The sequence below is a fragment of the Gasterosteus aculeatus genome, chromosome 7 (assembly GCF_964276395.1).
Source record: "Gasterosteus aculeatus chromosome 7, fGasAcu3.hap1.1, whole genome shotgun sequence".
Classification (NCBI taxonomy): domain Eukaryota; kingdom Metazoa; phylum Chordata; class Actinopteri; order Perciformes; family Gasterosteidae; genus Gasterosteus; species Gasterosteus aculeatus.
In genome coordinates this window covers 16,458,093-16,473,439 of record NC_135694.1, presented here as the reverse complement: position 1 = coordinate 16,473,439, position 15,347 = coordinate 16,458,093, and the positions used below count along the sequence as shown (strand labels likewise).

At 41.6% G+C, this 15,347-nt stretch overlaps 1 protein-coding gene across 5 annotated transcripts in view; it reads right to left on the bottom strand.

The window, feature by feature from the left end:
• The window catches only part of LOC120822335 (protein turtle homolog B-like), a 79,419-nt gene that overhangs the window by 45,344 nt on the left and 18,728 nt on the right, over nucleotides 1–15,347 (bottom strand). For all 5 annotated transcript variants that reach the window (XM_078106510.1, XM_078106512.1, XM_078106511.1 and 2 more), the window contains exon 3: nucleotides 5,661–5,807. In XM_078106510.1, the coding sequence (XP_077962636.1) occupies nucleotides 5,661–5,807 (147 nt within the window). The remainder of the gene's footprint in view (nucleotides 1–5,660; nucleotides 5,808–15,347) is intronic.

Below are 15,347 nucleotides of genomic sequence, written 5' to 3'. Positions count from 1 at the left end.
TCAGATGTTTCAGCTTCGCCAATCTCTTTCAAATGTTGACACAAGTCTCAACTATTTTATAAAAAAAACTTCTTGTTGATATCTATTCTACTTTTTTCATAATCACTGATTAGGTTTCACTAGTTCTTAGCCCAGAGTGCTAATTACATGATGAGATCGAACTAAAACGTTTCTTTAGCTTTTTAAGCCTCATCGACCTCTACTTCATTCAGTTTGTGAAGAAACGTATACACTATAAACCTAAACAAACGTCTTGACTCATGACAGTGATGTTTTTTCTTTTTCATTATTTTAAACAATGATGATTCTTATTGCTGTTCTAATATTTGTTGATGCAGTCGATGACAGAAAGTAAACTTGGACCAAAAAATAATGACAGTAGAAAGGACTCTAGGTTACTACAACGACAAGTGATTTTCCGTCCAATATTGGTATTCGTAGTTCAGTAATTTGTCATGTCACATATTTTGCTTACCTCATTTTCCCAGTTTGTTAATCAGTCTCACGAAACTGAGAAGGCTAATTTGTCAAACAATTTGGTTCACAACGAAATAACACACTGCAACTTTTCCTGTGTTTGTGTAAACAATGCGTCGCTTTCGACGCAAGCCTCCTGCAGCCCGCAAGGCTGTGATTGGTCCGCTAACTACATCCTTTACAGAAGCATGTGTGTCTGTCAGACCCCTACGCAGTCTGACAGACTGTGCACGTGGGGTCAATCACATACTGTCTACTCTTGTCCAATAAAAATCTTTCATTCAATTGTTGAGCGGGAAATGAGAGAATCCTTGACATCGGACTCATCTATGTCAGTTACATAAAGTCTCATCATCACCTGAGGTCAAAAGCATAGAGAAGTAATTGTTTTTTCCCTCATAAATGTGATGATAATCAAAATTCTTTAAAATAATTTCAGTTTTTATTATGCCTGTATTAACAGGAATGTTTTAATATTCATTTCTGTATTTTTTTGTTATTATTTTTCTAATCCATTTCAGCTGTTTTCATTTCTGCTTTTTCAGCAATTTCAAATTAATTTCAGCTTTTCTAATATCTGTAATTTCAGCAATTTTCTGAAGTTCATTTCAGCTTTCAGCTTTTAGCATTCCAACGCATTTTCAACAGGAAATGGTCAGAACATAACCTCTGACCTTAACTGAGGCTATTGAGGCCTGCAGTTCTTCTCATGTTGTTCTAGGGTCTACACTTTACTTTTTCACATCAGGCCAGGGATGTTTGGAAGTCATCATTTGTTTGTTTACTCGGGTTATCTTTCTCTAACATTAAAATTTGTATGATGATATGTGACATGTATGGAAAAAGTAAGAAACTAGGAAAAAATGTCTTTTCACTGCACTGTATGTGACATAATTTTCAATTTAATATCATCTAATGTAAAAGGGATATGTGTGACAGTGTGGGTTAATGTTCTGTTATTATTTTTCCGGTTTCCGCCCTCTCGTGTGCAGAAGTAGGACCAAATGGCAGACTTCACGAACAACTGGGACACTGACTAACAACACGACTCTCCAACAGCGACATAGACAGCCCAATGATGCGATAAGAGACAGCGGATAGAAATGGTTTAAATACACTAGGAAAGTGCAGGTGATTGGACACAGGGGCCCGGCAGGCAATCAGCAACAGGAGAAAACACACGAGGGCAGGAAGGGAAGTTTTCCCAGGGACGGGACAGGCAGGAAACTACAAAATAAACCAGTACATTTAACCACACTGTCACAATATAATCTGTTTCTTCGTTTATCTGCCATCTTTTTCTAAATGCCCTCAGTGGTCATGGATGTACAAATATGTGTTTTTTACTTGCAAAGCACCCTCCACACATTGGTTTGGAATGTCTAATGATGAACCCAAACTTGTCACCTGTCACTTGAAAAATACATTTTTTAATTTTTTAAACTACTCAAAAGCAAAATCGGTTAGTTGACTTTATTTCACCTTTAAAGGTTTGTTCTAATTGGCAGCAGAAGTCCAACAGGCGACCAAGAGACCTTGGAGACACTTGATTGCATGTGTCAAAGTTCAACATTTTAGATTTCTCTCAGTTGGACACTTGAGGGCAGGTAGCAATGGAATTAACCTGAATGCCTTTGAACAGGATGAAAAGAGCATTTATATGAACTGCCTTGTATCTGCAGCAGCAGCATAATTCTTTTTAAGAAATAGGAGTTCTAATCTTTTCTTCAAGGAAGTTCTTTGTATTTCAAGTTTTGTGTAAAACCATCCATTCATAACCAGACTTAATGTGCTTAGCATATTTTGAACACACAGTATAGTGAAGTTTTAGAAACGAGTATGTCTTAATATCTAATGAACAATTTGAGCTAAACAAACTGCAAAAAAATAAAATCTCCTAGCCCAACAGGGCCCTTATACTCAAATTACTGCTTTAGGGAGGGGCCAGAAATGCTGCATTTTGTAAAACCATTTTTCAGAATCCTCTTTAGCTAAGAGGCATTCTAGTTTATGAGGATGGATGATCATACAAGACAGTTGGCACATCTTCCACGCATGTTGATATCATTGTCTGTGATTTGATGCAGATTTTGTTTGGTCATAATTCCTGTTTTGATATTCTCAATCTAATCACCTTAGGACCAAAGCTGATCTGCTTACATGTGTAATCCACGAGCCTCTCAATGGCTGACATGTCCTTCTATCTGCAACCATAAACCCAGGCATAGTGCTAATTCCCGCAGCACACACTTCCCCACACCACAGAGGTGATGACTGTGACAGCAACTCCTCCTTCCACAGCGCACAATTTACTCTCGACTTGCATGTGTTTTCTCACTATTGTCATGTTTTTGCAAGCCATTTTTTGAACATAATAGTCACTGATGGAAGATACATGATGGTTATACTATAATTGCAACATTGTGACTACTCGTTTTTCTCCTCACGTTAAGTACCGGTAAGCCAATGGCCTCACCTGTACCAGTAAAGAAGAATGTTAACATGATAGAATGCTACTTCATACAAATAAATAAATGCTAACAATCACCACTAAGCATGCTTTATTTGTGTGCTACTGTGTCGCTTGTCAATCTTTCCGCTATGTTTGTTGAGGAACTACATTGCTTGGTAGACATTGGGATTATTTTTTTTGCTGCTGCTGTGTGGTTGTTTAATGAAACCTTGCCAGGCGGTTTGTGTCGTAATCATTTTATAAAAGCAATAAGCCGTAAGAGTTACAGGGATTTTAGGGCAGGGTTTTTTCAGTGCAAAACGTCTGGAATTCTCTCAATTCAAGCACACGGCAGAATAATTACATCACTTTTCCAAACCCAGTCTCACTTCCTTCACCTCCTGTTCGACACACAGGCCGTGTCTCAGAAACAGACGTTCACGGGGATCGAGCACAGGTGTCAATTTGTAGAAGAAAAGCATCAGCGTTTTTTTGCGCTCTCACCTACAATCTGCTTATACAAGCCGTCATTGGCGGACTATAAGGACGCGAGGATGGCCTCTGATTCATGGAGGGAGATCTCCGCAAACGTCGGTTTGCCGGTCGAGAGGTGAACAAAGTTGTGGAGGAAAATACGGGACAAATGCTTCCGCGATGAAAAGCAGCAGTGGCGATGCACGGGGCAATAAAGTCTATGATAAATAAATAAACAAACCAACGACTTCCACACACAGCCTTTACAGCCACTGATGTTTGACGACAATAGGGAGAGAGTTGGATTGGCAGGGAGGGGGGAGGCGGGGTCTATGAATAGCAGCACCGCTGGACCTGAAACCTTGCAGATACCGCAGAGGCAATTTCTGAGAGAATATTAGCCACACTTCACAGACGGTGCTGGATCACTAAGTTTCACATTGAACACACTAACTTAATAAATGCAGGAGGTGATGAGCGGGACAAGCATGGAGGGAGTCTGACTTTACTTCAGAAGTTTGTCCTTTTAGCATATGTTTTAAACCATACCCTTGTTGTTTTCCACCCCGTTCCCCCCCTCTCAAAAAAACATGCTGGCTTGTCAGAGCCTCACAATCTTGTTGGGAGGCCATAAATCTCCCGATCAAAGGACCTTATTTCATCGAGCAAGCCTCCTCGGTCTCGGCGGCCTCGTCTGTGAAAGAATCGAGACATTGCTAGAGCACTCAATGCAGCTGCTGTTATACGATGCCGCCTCCTATCCTCCATGTGAACCCCCATCTCCTCAGAGACGGTTCCAAACGTGACAATGAAGGAGAACTCTGTAAAGGCTGTCTGCCTTGCATCATGTGGGTCACCACTACGGTAGCAAAGACGAGCCTTATTCCGCCTGTTTTTATTGCATAACAAGGTTCTACCATCTTTTTTCACCATCCATGTTATAAGCTACTATTTTTTAAAGAGAAAGTTGAATATTGTATGCTCTCATATTGACCTCCCACCCACACTGGCTGTTTACTCACTGACATTTAGCTCTTTTTTCTTTAATAAGAACAATGGAATCTCGTCCAGAAACGTAATAGTATTTGAAAATATACGGTCTCAGGGACCAGAAGGTTAATATCACAACCGTTTCCTGATTTACACAAGTCTCAGGGAGGACGCAGTGATTACGGTAAGATGTACAGTTCATCCATTTAGCGTTGTGGGATCATGTTTCAAATCTGGATTTATAGTATCAACCTCCAGTTTGTTGTTTGTTTATTCAGCATGCCCAGAAGTACGGTACATCTTAGGAATATACCTTTATACAATAATGTTGACATAATTAGACAGACCTTTGAGTAAATTGACAATTTCTGTGTTTTTTTATTCCCAAAAGATTTCCGAAAGTTGACGCCCTGTACCAACTCCAATGCCTGTCTGCAACAGTGCCTTGTTCTATGTCTGCCGTGTCAACAGGACACGGAAGGACAGCAGAGGAGTGATGAACGTGGAGACAGAAAGAGAGAGGAGGAGAGAGGAGGAGAGGAGCTAGAGGCCTTAAAAGCACTTCTAGTGGAGAAAGAGAGAGAGGGAGAGAGAAAGGGAGAGAAAGGGAAAAGAGGCAGGGAAAAGTCAAATAGACCAACAGCAGCGAGGAAACCAAGCTGATACACCATGACCACGTGTGCGGGGACCATAGCTGGAGTGTCTGTTGCCACGGCAACCGGCATCATCACATGCCGTTTGATTATGTGTCTCAAGAACGCTTGAGCTACCAACTTATGGCAAGAATAATCTGTGTTCACACTTGTGTGGGTTACTCATTCGACACTCAGGTGTGACTCATCTCTGGAGACGTAACTGGTGACAGGGCATGGAAAGGAGCTCTGCGCTTGTATCAGAGATGGCTTCATGGGTCTTCTAGTTATGACAGTGAGACACCACAAACAATAAAGCACAATCAGTGTCCTGTTACTTACTCTGGACCTCTCGATGTGGGGACTTAAGCTTTAACTCTGGAACCATACATCCATCCATCCATCTTCAAACCACTTATTCTTCAAAAAAGTAATTTGAGAGTCTTTTGTCTCTCTGTGATCACTATCACTCTTTTTTTTTTACATAGACAGAGATACAAAGAAATTTAACATAGGCTCCCATATCTGATTTGGTATCTTGGTTGATGAATAATCAAGCGATTAAATCTGCTGAGTGTTATAGTACAGTATGTTTGTATTTAACAGCGTGAGAGAAGTTTGCTCACGGGGCTCACCGTTGACGGTCAGATGCACCCAGCTGCCATTGTGGAAGGTGTCATACTGCTGCTCCAGCATCAGCACCTTACACTCATACCAGCCCTGGTCGTCTGAGCGCACGTTCTCTATCCGCAGGGAGGACTTGCCGTGCAGACTGGCCCGGCCTGGATGAGAGAAAGAGACACAGAGAGATGATGAATCAGCAGAACAAGGAGGCGAGTGGAGAGGTCAGGAGAGACGGGTGGGTTTGAATTTAATGAGGTAAATGAAGGGGACGGGGAAGGAGCAGGTGATAGGTGGAGAGGGAATGCCAAGTAAATGCTGAAGTGAAAATCAACCTTTGAACAGCTTGTGATACAAACAAGCAGGCATCAGAGCACAGAGAGTCACCGGCCAGTATTTTAGCAACACAACATCAAAGTGGGAGACCGGCTGCAGATGCTTGCGCACAGTGAAAACTGTCACTTGCGCTACCCTGTGAGTGTGTAGCGGTCTATTTTGGAGACGAGCCAAAGCAAGGTCGGTCTTTGCTTCCAGGTCGTTGCTTCCTTTGAGGAGTGGGAAGTGGCCAGCGTGACAGCGGAGGAGCCTCGTGTTACGCAGCAGCCAACCATCCGTTAAAACAGATAGCGACTTGGTGAGTACCACGGAGTCAGGAACGGCTTACTTTTAGGGATCAAAAGCTGTAGGCGGGGGCGGAGGGGTGGGGGAGTTGATGATGTAGCTCGGGGCAATCTGGCAACTGGATCATAACAGATGGCGACTGGCAATAGAGGCTAAACAAAGGGCTTTCCGTCGGCCTTTCAAAGCCCTGCTATCCTTCATTAATCCCCTAACCCGAACCCTCACACCCTGCGCTCCCCAGCCCGGTCAACTTTAAAGGTGTTCCTGACTAATTTTTGTTTGCCCTCCTAAATCCCATCTGCAGCATGACACGCCAGGTAAACATGTATCAGCTGCACTGGTATGGAGCCAAATCTGGGCCAAAAGTTTAAATCATTTGAAAATGATTAATTGTTTACATAAATATTCTTTTGATATTTGCGGTATTTTATTTTTCGGTTGCAGATTTTATGGTTTCGGATTAAATCTTTTTTTCACTTTAAAATCTTTTTTTTTTACATTCAAACTTTTGGCCCTGATCTTGTGTAGGGGGCGTGGCCTCAAGCGGGAGGGGTGGGTAATCATGATTGACAGCTTAACAAATAAGGCTGAAAACCTTCCTCAACCGCGTTGCCTTCAGGAAACGTAGTCACCCCGAGACTTATGAATCAACACTTTCTATACGGTATGGCTGGATTCGAATTGTCAAATTTGCTCAAGAAGGTTCCTAACTGAGTGAAATGACCCGGATGGAGTGTAAGTGGCTGTTCGAGTTTTCTAATGCAAGGATGGGAGCTTCAATGCTTCCCTACTTAGCTCCTTTAGCATAGAAACTACTGGACCATCCTCTACGAAAAGAAAGGAGGTAATTCCATCCCACAATTCTTTGCGGCGTCAATATTTTTAAAGGGACTTATCATTCAGCCGTTCGCAAGAAATAAAGATCATGAATGAGAAACGCACATAAGCTTAGTGAGAGCAGGGTGGGATTCCCGAAACACCGCAGTTGTCTTTTCTTAACTCCTTATGGGTTCTATGAACCACCTTTCCTTGACCCCGTGGCAATTTCCACATAGGTCAAGGAATAGTGGTTAGGAATAGATGTTAGTAGGTAATTCTTTTGTCAATTCCATTCAGCCTGTATTTGGGATTGGATGTAAAACCATTGACGCCAGTGACAAAGTTCTGTTTAGCGAGCTGTTTTGGATACTTGCCATTAATCGCAGAGTAAGAGCATTCAACTATCTCAGATTGTACCATTCAACAACTACACATGAATCTCTGAAGTTGAGCACATTCACAAACAACTGTGAACGAGTTTGGTAAAGTTTGCAAGATATTCACAGATTCGGACTCAAAAGCTGGTCAGCAAAACGTCGTTAAAACACAAACGACACCTCTGCAAAGCTAAAACTTTCTCAAATGATCAAAACTTTTGGGCTGGATTTGGCTCCATACACTCAGCTCCCTCAAAGCGTTCAGATAAAAACAATGTTATATTTATGTGTGTGTGTCTATGTGTGTGTGTGCACGCGTATGTGTGTGTGTCCTATACTAACTAGATTATATTTTTCCAGCTTCCAACCATGTCTGCCTCCTCTCTTGCCTGACTGGAAAGAGCTGATAATGACACTCCATGTTAATTATTGAGTGTGAACTCGGCCTTTAGTATATAGTATATGTATCCTTCACTGTGTACATACCCTTTAATTCCACCTACGTGTCTCTTTGTCTGAGGGTAAACAACGTGTCCAAACAGCAGTGGGTGTCCTTTTCTGGACCTGATGCATTAAAGTTAATGAACAAGAAATCAGGCATGAGTGTGTCTGTATAAACAGGTTGCTGTTAGTGGTGCGTCATTTTCACACATGGCCCTTGTATTTGTCTACTGTTTAGAATCCTTAAATCTCTCATTTTGGACACTGGGGCAATGTGACCTATGAGAATGGAATGAAAAAGGATGTTAGGCATATCGAACCCTGGGAACATACCACACTGAGAACATAGGACTGCATATGGAGCACAGGGAGTGTGCGACCTCGGGAACATGAGAATATAGACTTGAGATCCTAGAACGAAAACATAGGACTTTGAGCACCATGTGTACATAGAGCCTTGAAACTTAGTACTGAACCCCCCCACACCCAAAAATCTAATGCCTTGTGAAAGCATTGCTCACACAGAAGTCAAACAACACCGTATGCCACAACCCTGTTAATGATGTGTGCTATATCTACTACCAGTTGATGACATGGCCTCCAGGCTCTGTGCCCCCCCACCACCTGCCCTTCCCATGAGGTCACATCCTCCTCATTTATCACAGAAAATCTCCACTGCTCAGTCAACACAGCACCACGGTATTGTTTCTTTCTGTTGGCTCTGTGAGTTCACTGAGGCTGGATACATTTTAACACCTGTCAGCTGAAAGCTATTTTTACGTGTATGAATGCAGGTCTTGTGTTCACGTCAGTAAATTGTCATTTGCCTGACAGCCTATGCTAATGAGAAAATATGCTACCGGGACAGAGGATGTGTAAACACAGCTAGGAGAAAAAGCTTATCACAGTTGCCCTAATGTTATTTACACTGCAACGCATCAGTTGTGCAGTAGGTACACAGGGAAGCCCAAATATATTTGTTTTCCAACGCCAAATGGTGAATTGGTCTAGCAGGTTGACCAACAGTGAGTTTGTGCATTTCAATATATTTTCTGAATTCCTCTGTTGTGTGAAAACAACCCAAAAGTAGGATTATTGTAGAGAAATATAGCGTAGGGCATGTGTCATGCTCTTTCTGTGTGATTCTGCCGATATCAGATGGTGCCACAACCATTTCCTGTGAGCTTCTGAAGGTTATGTATTCTTTTCTTATGGAGAGTGAGAAGCAGTCACGTCGTTCGGGACTGGCGGATACTTTTTAAGGGTGTGTTTTTAGAAATACATACTGGAGAAATGTAGAGTAGCATTAACAGAACCTTTACAAGCAGGTCCTTCCATGTTGGAATACATTGTTTGCTTCTCCCAAAGGGTTAGATGCCAGAGATGCTGGTGGACATCAGAGCAGTCTGAGAAAGATGTGATGCAGATGGCTTTAGTGTGACTGAACACTGAGTGTATTCTCATCAGAATGTTCGCCCAGAGCCTCAAAGCTCAGATGATGTCGTTGTCGTGCAATCCACCGGGTTGCAGAAGAGGAAGCCTGCATGGAGACCTAAAGCACAACCACGGTACTTGTAGTCCCTCCTCATTTAGGAAACCTAAACCATGAACTGCCATGACATTGACAGAATATGCCCACTAGTCATGTCTGCAGTATTTACCACTGTAGATAAGATGGGTTGTGCTGATTTTTTAACAAAAGACCATCATTATGAAACAGAACGCAGAACTATTACTATTTTATCTTATTTTGTTTTCAAAATCCTTGGAAGCTCAAATTGTAATTGTTGGATTAAATTAGAGTCGATTTAGAATCTTTTATTCCTAAAACCTGGTGGAGGTCAGTCAGGAAGCTAGGGCTGCAACAACGAATCGATTAAGACGATAACATTTGATTATTAAAAGCGTTGGCAACGAATTTCATTATCGATTCGTTGTGTCGTGCGATTATTACATCACTCAACGAGTTGCGGAGATGCGCAACAGTAAAAGCGGCGAGCCGACGTAGAGGAAAGAGGAGCCAGCAGCGCCGGCCGTTGTTGTGAGTCACATGTCGCGTTACTAAAGGCCGAAATGACAAAATATGCAAATTCGATGTAACCTGGCACGGGAGCACCACGGTCTCCCATTTTAACGTGAGGAACGTAAGGAGCCTCCAGTAGTGATGTGTCCTTCGTGACCGATTCGTTAATTTTGAACGAATCCTTACAAGGACTCGAGAGTAACGAGTCCTCTCAAAAAAAGATTCATTCATTTTCTCGTGGCCATGCATCGGGACTTGCATAGGCTCAGCCAAGGAAACGGAAATGATTCGTTGAATGCAGGTCACGTGAAAAATGAACGATGAACGATGAACGATGAACGAAACATTGACCCGAAGACACAGTCGGGAGGTGAACGATTCGTTCATCTGCCGGATACGGCCCTGCGCTCAGAAGAGGAAACAGAAAGGATTTGTTTACCTCGTTCACTTTCGCGTGGCTAGGTTTAGTAAGACGTGAATGATATTCCTTCACAAGTAATAATTACAGGTTTCGTTATTTTAACTTTTTTGTACTTAATAGTTCAGCGTAATAGTTATGCCGTGATACTTGAATGCTAGTGTGAAAATAAATGATCACGTCAAATCATCCAGACTGTCATGATACATTATTTTAATGCAGGAACAAAGAACCGAGTCGGTAAAATGATCCGAACTTCCCATCACTAGCCTCCAGCAGCTTTGCTGCTACTCGTCATCCAGCTGATCAAGCTAGCATTAGCTCGCTAATAACAACAGTAAAGATGTTAGCAGGACTAAGACACGTTTTTATTTACTCGCCTCTTTTGGACCATTGCTTTTTCAATCTGTTGTCTTGTATTTCGGGCTTTGTCCCATATCGGTTATTGTTGACAAATATATTTGTGTGTGTTGTACTTTGTAATGCTGTCATGTACGGTAGTCCTGTGCGCTTGCGCATATACTGTGGGTTGTACGGTAGTTGATGTTATGCCATTAAACCAGCGCGGCTAACTAAGAAGCCTCTAATGCATTTATTTACAAATGCCATTTTTAATTCATCTCATAGCACTTGGATTTTTTTTAGCTGTACTTAGATGGGCTGTATACATTTACTTAACTTGCACTACAATGATGGTAATAATTTTATGAATAAGTGAACATGGGGGTGTGTTTGTGAGTGAGAGTTTGTGAGTGTAGTATAGAGAACAAGTTCTGACGCTAAAAGAAATCCTGTACATTTTCTGATTTGTATTTTTTCTTTATTTTTTTAATAATAAATTATTATGTTAAAGGAGCAACCTGTACTTTCTGAAGTATTTTTGCAAAATTAAAGCTTTAGAATGCTGTTTTTTTTTTTTATCCGATCGATTAATCAAATAAATAATCGGCCGATTAATCGTTAGTTGCAGCCCTACAGGAAGCGTTTACAGCTGTAATGTCCAGCGTCACACAAAATCTCCCATTGCCCCGGTCCGTAGTGGCGCTGATGTAAACTCATTAAGAAGCACTGCAGGATACAAATAGTTACAGTATATGCACATGTGCATTATGTGAGTACAGTCTCACCAATTTATGTGTTCTAGGATGTGAAATCCATGGAATGGCAACACCATATAAAATTCCAATAGCTTCATTCCAACATTCCTACAAGTACAGAAGTGACACATTGAACCTTTATGTCTTTTTGACGGTTCACTGAAAGGTTACAGCTACTGTGGACTGAGATGAGGGGACACTAAAGGTTGCCCGCATTTAAAAAGAGCATCCCACGTTCCCTTTGTTTTCAATTAATTCTAAAATAACTGCTTTCAACAGCAATTGTGTCATTATTACATACAAGAACTCAGGTCGGTGCAAACTTCATGAATGCCACTGGTGATGAATTAAGCAAAATGCTGTGGGGCAGCAGTAATTACTCACTTCGTGCAACATCCATTTGTATTCTTTGTGGATATTATATTCACCTATCAACAGTCATGTGAAGAAAATTCTGTAAATATTTGAGTGAACTGTAGGCAGCTGAACACAGATCATCAGGAAGAGGACTGGAGAGGTTATAAATATGTAAATACTTCAATCAATACTAATTAATTCATTCATTCTAACTATAACTCTGCACAAAATGCATCTCTAGTCCTAGCCATGATTGTTCTGTTTCCATAGATGTGTGGGACTTTTATATTACAGAGCAATTCAGGCCCACAGCAGGAGCATGAAAGCGCCCCTGAGCTGGTTGGGGTTCACAGGGTTAAAGACTACACAAGCACAATGAATCAATTGGACTTTTGAAAGTCATCGGTCAACTTTTTTTGTGAGGACTCAAGTCTCAAGAGATCTCACACCTCAATCAAGTCTATTGACACATGTGATGTTGCAGCTGACCTACAGTCTGTGTCAGGTAAAAAAGGTCTGACTACACATTTTGCTTTGAGTGAAGTTACACAGACAGAGAGCAGCGGATCAGAGAGCGGGGACGCCAAAGCAAACCAACCAAGCTCTTAAATGCGATAAAACATTTTAAATTAAGAAAACAATAATCTACCACCTGTTCAACAAGCATTATCATATCCAAGCACGGCTAATGAGTAACTGTTACAATTGAGAGCATGTCATTTAGTTGATTTGCGTCTTAGTGAAGACTAAAGAGAAAGCAGTGTTCCAGTGTGTGTACGTCTGTGGTGATTGTAATGTAAGGGGCTGCAACACACGGAGTGAAGCGCTGATACGCTTTGTAGAGAAGATATAAAACTGTTGCAGCCTTGGTGCAGAGAATGGGTGAGACGCAGCCCTCGGCTGCACAAGCTCAACAGAAAGCTGTCTGTGTGTGGTTTTAGGTCTCTTTTAACACGGTGACAACGGAGTCCTAAAATGTACGTTTATTTCCTAAACTATTGGGATTCTGTGCACCACTTCCTCCGAGGATGTTTCAGAAGCTCTCAGACTATGGCAAGACTTTCCATACAAGCATTTTTTTGCTTCGGGCATTCATATTTTCGCAATAATAATAATATTTTCTTTGTCAGACATAATAATTACTGAAATGCCCCAAAAATCTACAATTCTGTAGCAGTAGAGACTGACATATGCACATTGTAATGCGTTACAAGAACCGTATCCCTATGGGGAAAGAAAGCAGCAGTGAGCTGGACCTTAGATCATGGGAGTAATTGCACACCAGCTGTTCCTCCCCTTGTCTTCGATTCAGTTAGTCCGGACCTACTCGGGTCTCTTCTATTGGCCCCCTCAGCCAGCACATTGCAGCCTGTCACAAAGTCCCATTCCTCGTGACTGACGTTAACTGTGATCACATCAGAGGACTTGCCTTTGGGTCCACATTTTCAAAAACCTCACATGAGGTCTCCTGACGCTGTGGTTTGGCTTGTTAGCACTGCAGTGGTGCCGTCACACACCATATTTGACTGTCCTACATACAGTCAGTTTAGACCTTAAAGAAAAATGTGTTTATGTTTGTTTTATAAGATCAGTTCTACAGAGATGCACCAATCGACAGTTTTCAGCTGACCATTCAGGACCAGCTTGGAGGTCTTTCACAGGGGTGTGTGGGTGCATTCAACAATGTAATCTGGGACCACTTCCTGCTGTTTCTTAATTTTTCATTCTTCAATTTCTGTTACTTTCTTCCTGTGTGACTATCAACCAATGTCCAGCTCTTCTACTGGTTCTCATGGAAATGTTTAAGACTTTGTCATAGATGCTTCCTCCTTTTCCTCTCTATATTAAAAAGGGACAAAGGCTTGTTTGAGAAAGAAGGGCAGTTGGGTGTCTAGGAAGCTGTGTCCTTGTGGCTGGCTCCGGTCATTAACCCCACACATCCTCCCGATCTAAACAGGGTACAATGTGAGCCTCTATTTATCTCAGCAGCTTTTGGCTGTGACCTGTGACTTCAGAACGTCGCATATTTGACTTTGGCTGTTTGAAAAGACGACATGAATCGCCATGTGGCTCAAAGGACTGCGGGAATAATTTCAGAACAATGCTAAGCATAGATCGTTCGCATCGTCCCTAAAAACTAGTTCAATGTATGCAGTCTCGATAGTGTTCGACAATTCTGATATCTAGAAGCTTTCAGCAATTGACTTCACAAACTAATGTGTGCCTCTGTGCAGTGAAAACAAATGTAAACATTTTTAATACTGATTCATCTCTTGTTATCTGACAAATGCATGTCAATAAATCTGTTTGTAAGGTATCAGAGTCAGAGATTTTTTTCTCTACTTAAAAAATCCATCATTTTGCTTCTGTAAAACAGAAAACATAAAGTGGGGAGCGTGTACGTGAGAATATTCCCAAACTAACGAGGCTGAGATATGATTCAAGTGTAAACTTAATATTTAACCAGCTGTGTTTCTCACTGCGAGGCAGCCATTACATGCCAATGAACTAGTGCATTCGTATTTTTCTAGAAAGCGCTGTTGTAAAGTCATAGGTCAGACCTGCCTTGCGACATCTTGTATTGTTTTCAATCTGAGTTTGGGAATGTTTCGGGATGTTGTGTCCTCTCCAGAGCCCCCATGCAAGGATCAGAACATAAAGCTACGTGCAACTGACGTAAACATTGCTGTAACTTTTGGCCGCTGGTTTTTAAAGATTGTGATAGAAACAATATATACATATTTTAGTTTGTTTGACAATACAGTAATATGGCCCAGCACTGCTTCCCACCTGTCATCCTCCTGATCTAACCAGCGACGGACCAGTGCGTATCCCCCAAAACTCTTACCCAGGCCCCTTTTATAGCAGTCCAATCAAATGTGAAAGATTTGATTTGGATTGTCTCTTAAATGTACACGGCTCAAATATTTCATTTCACAGCACATCTGTCTCCCTGAGACTTTAAATGTGTTTCCAGTCTTCAGATGAGCGCAGTTGCCATTCACACGTAAATCCTGGATCTGGTTCCAAATGGCCAACACACACACACATATGTTGAGCTCTGATGCTGACAAATGTGTTGCAATGTAAGTATCATTAGCATACTATGTTAAGCCTGTCACAGCTGTCACTTTACTTCCAATGCAAAAAGCTTTCTCCATCTTCAACTACCGTCTCTATGATCTAACACACCGGAAGTAAACAAAGTTGGGCCAACTGCATTAAAATATTTTAGCGCATTTGCGGCTCGGCCACAATAATCACATAGATTAATGCATTCATTTTTACAGGCCTAGAATAAATACATAATAAAAAATCTAGAAAGGGGAAAAATCAAACGAGGGCGAGGGGGAAAGCCCTCTCACCTCTTCAGCAAACTTCATCTTGAGCACAACATATTAATAGTGTGCAGTGAAAGGCCGCCTTAAAGGACATGTCCTCTCATTAAAGCTGTCTGCATTAGTTAGGATACTGGTTTGGTACCACATATAAAAAGCAGCACTGTTGTCAAGAAGGTGATACATTGATGTATTTGAACCCTTTAACCT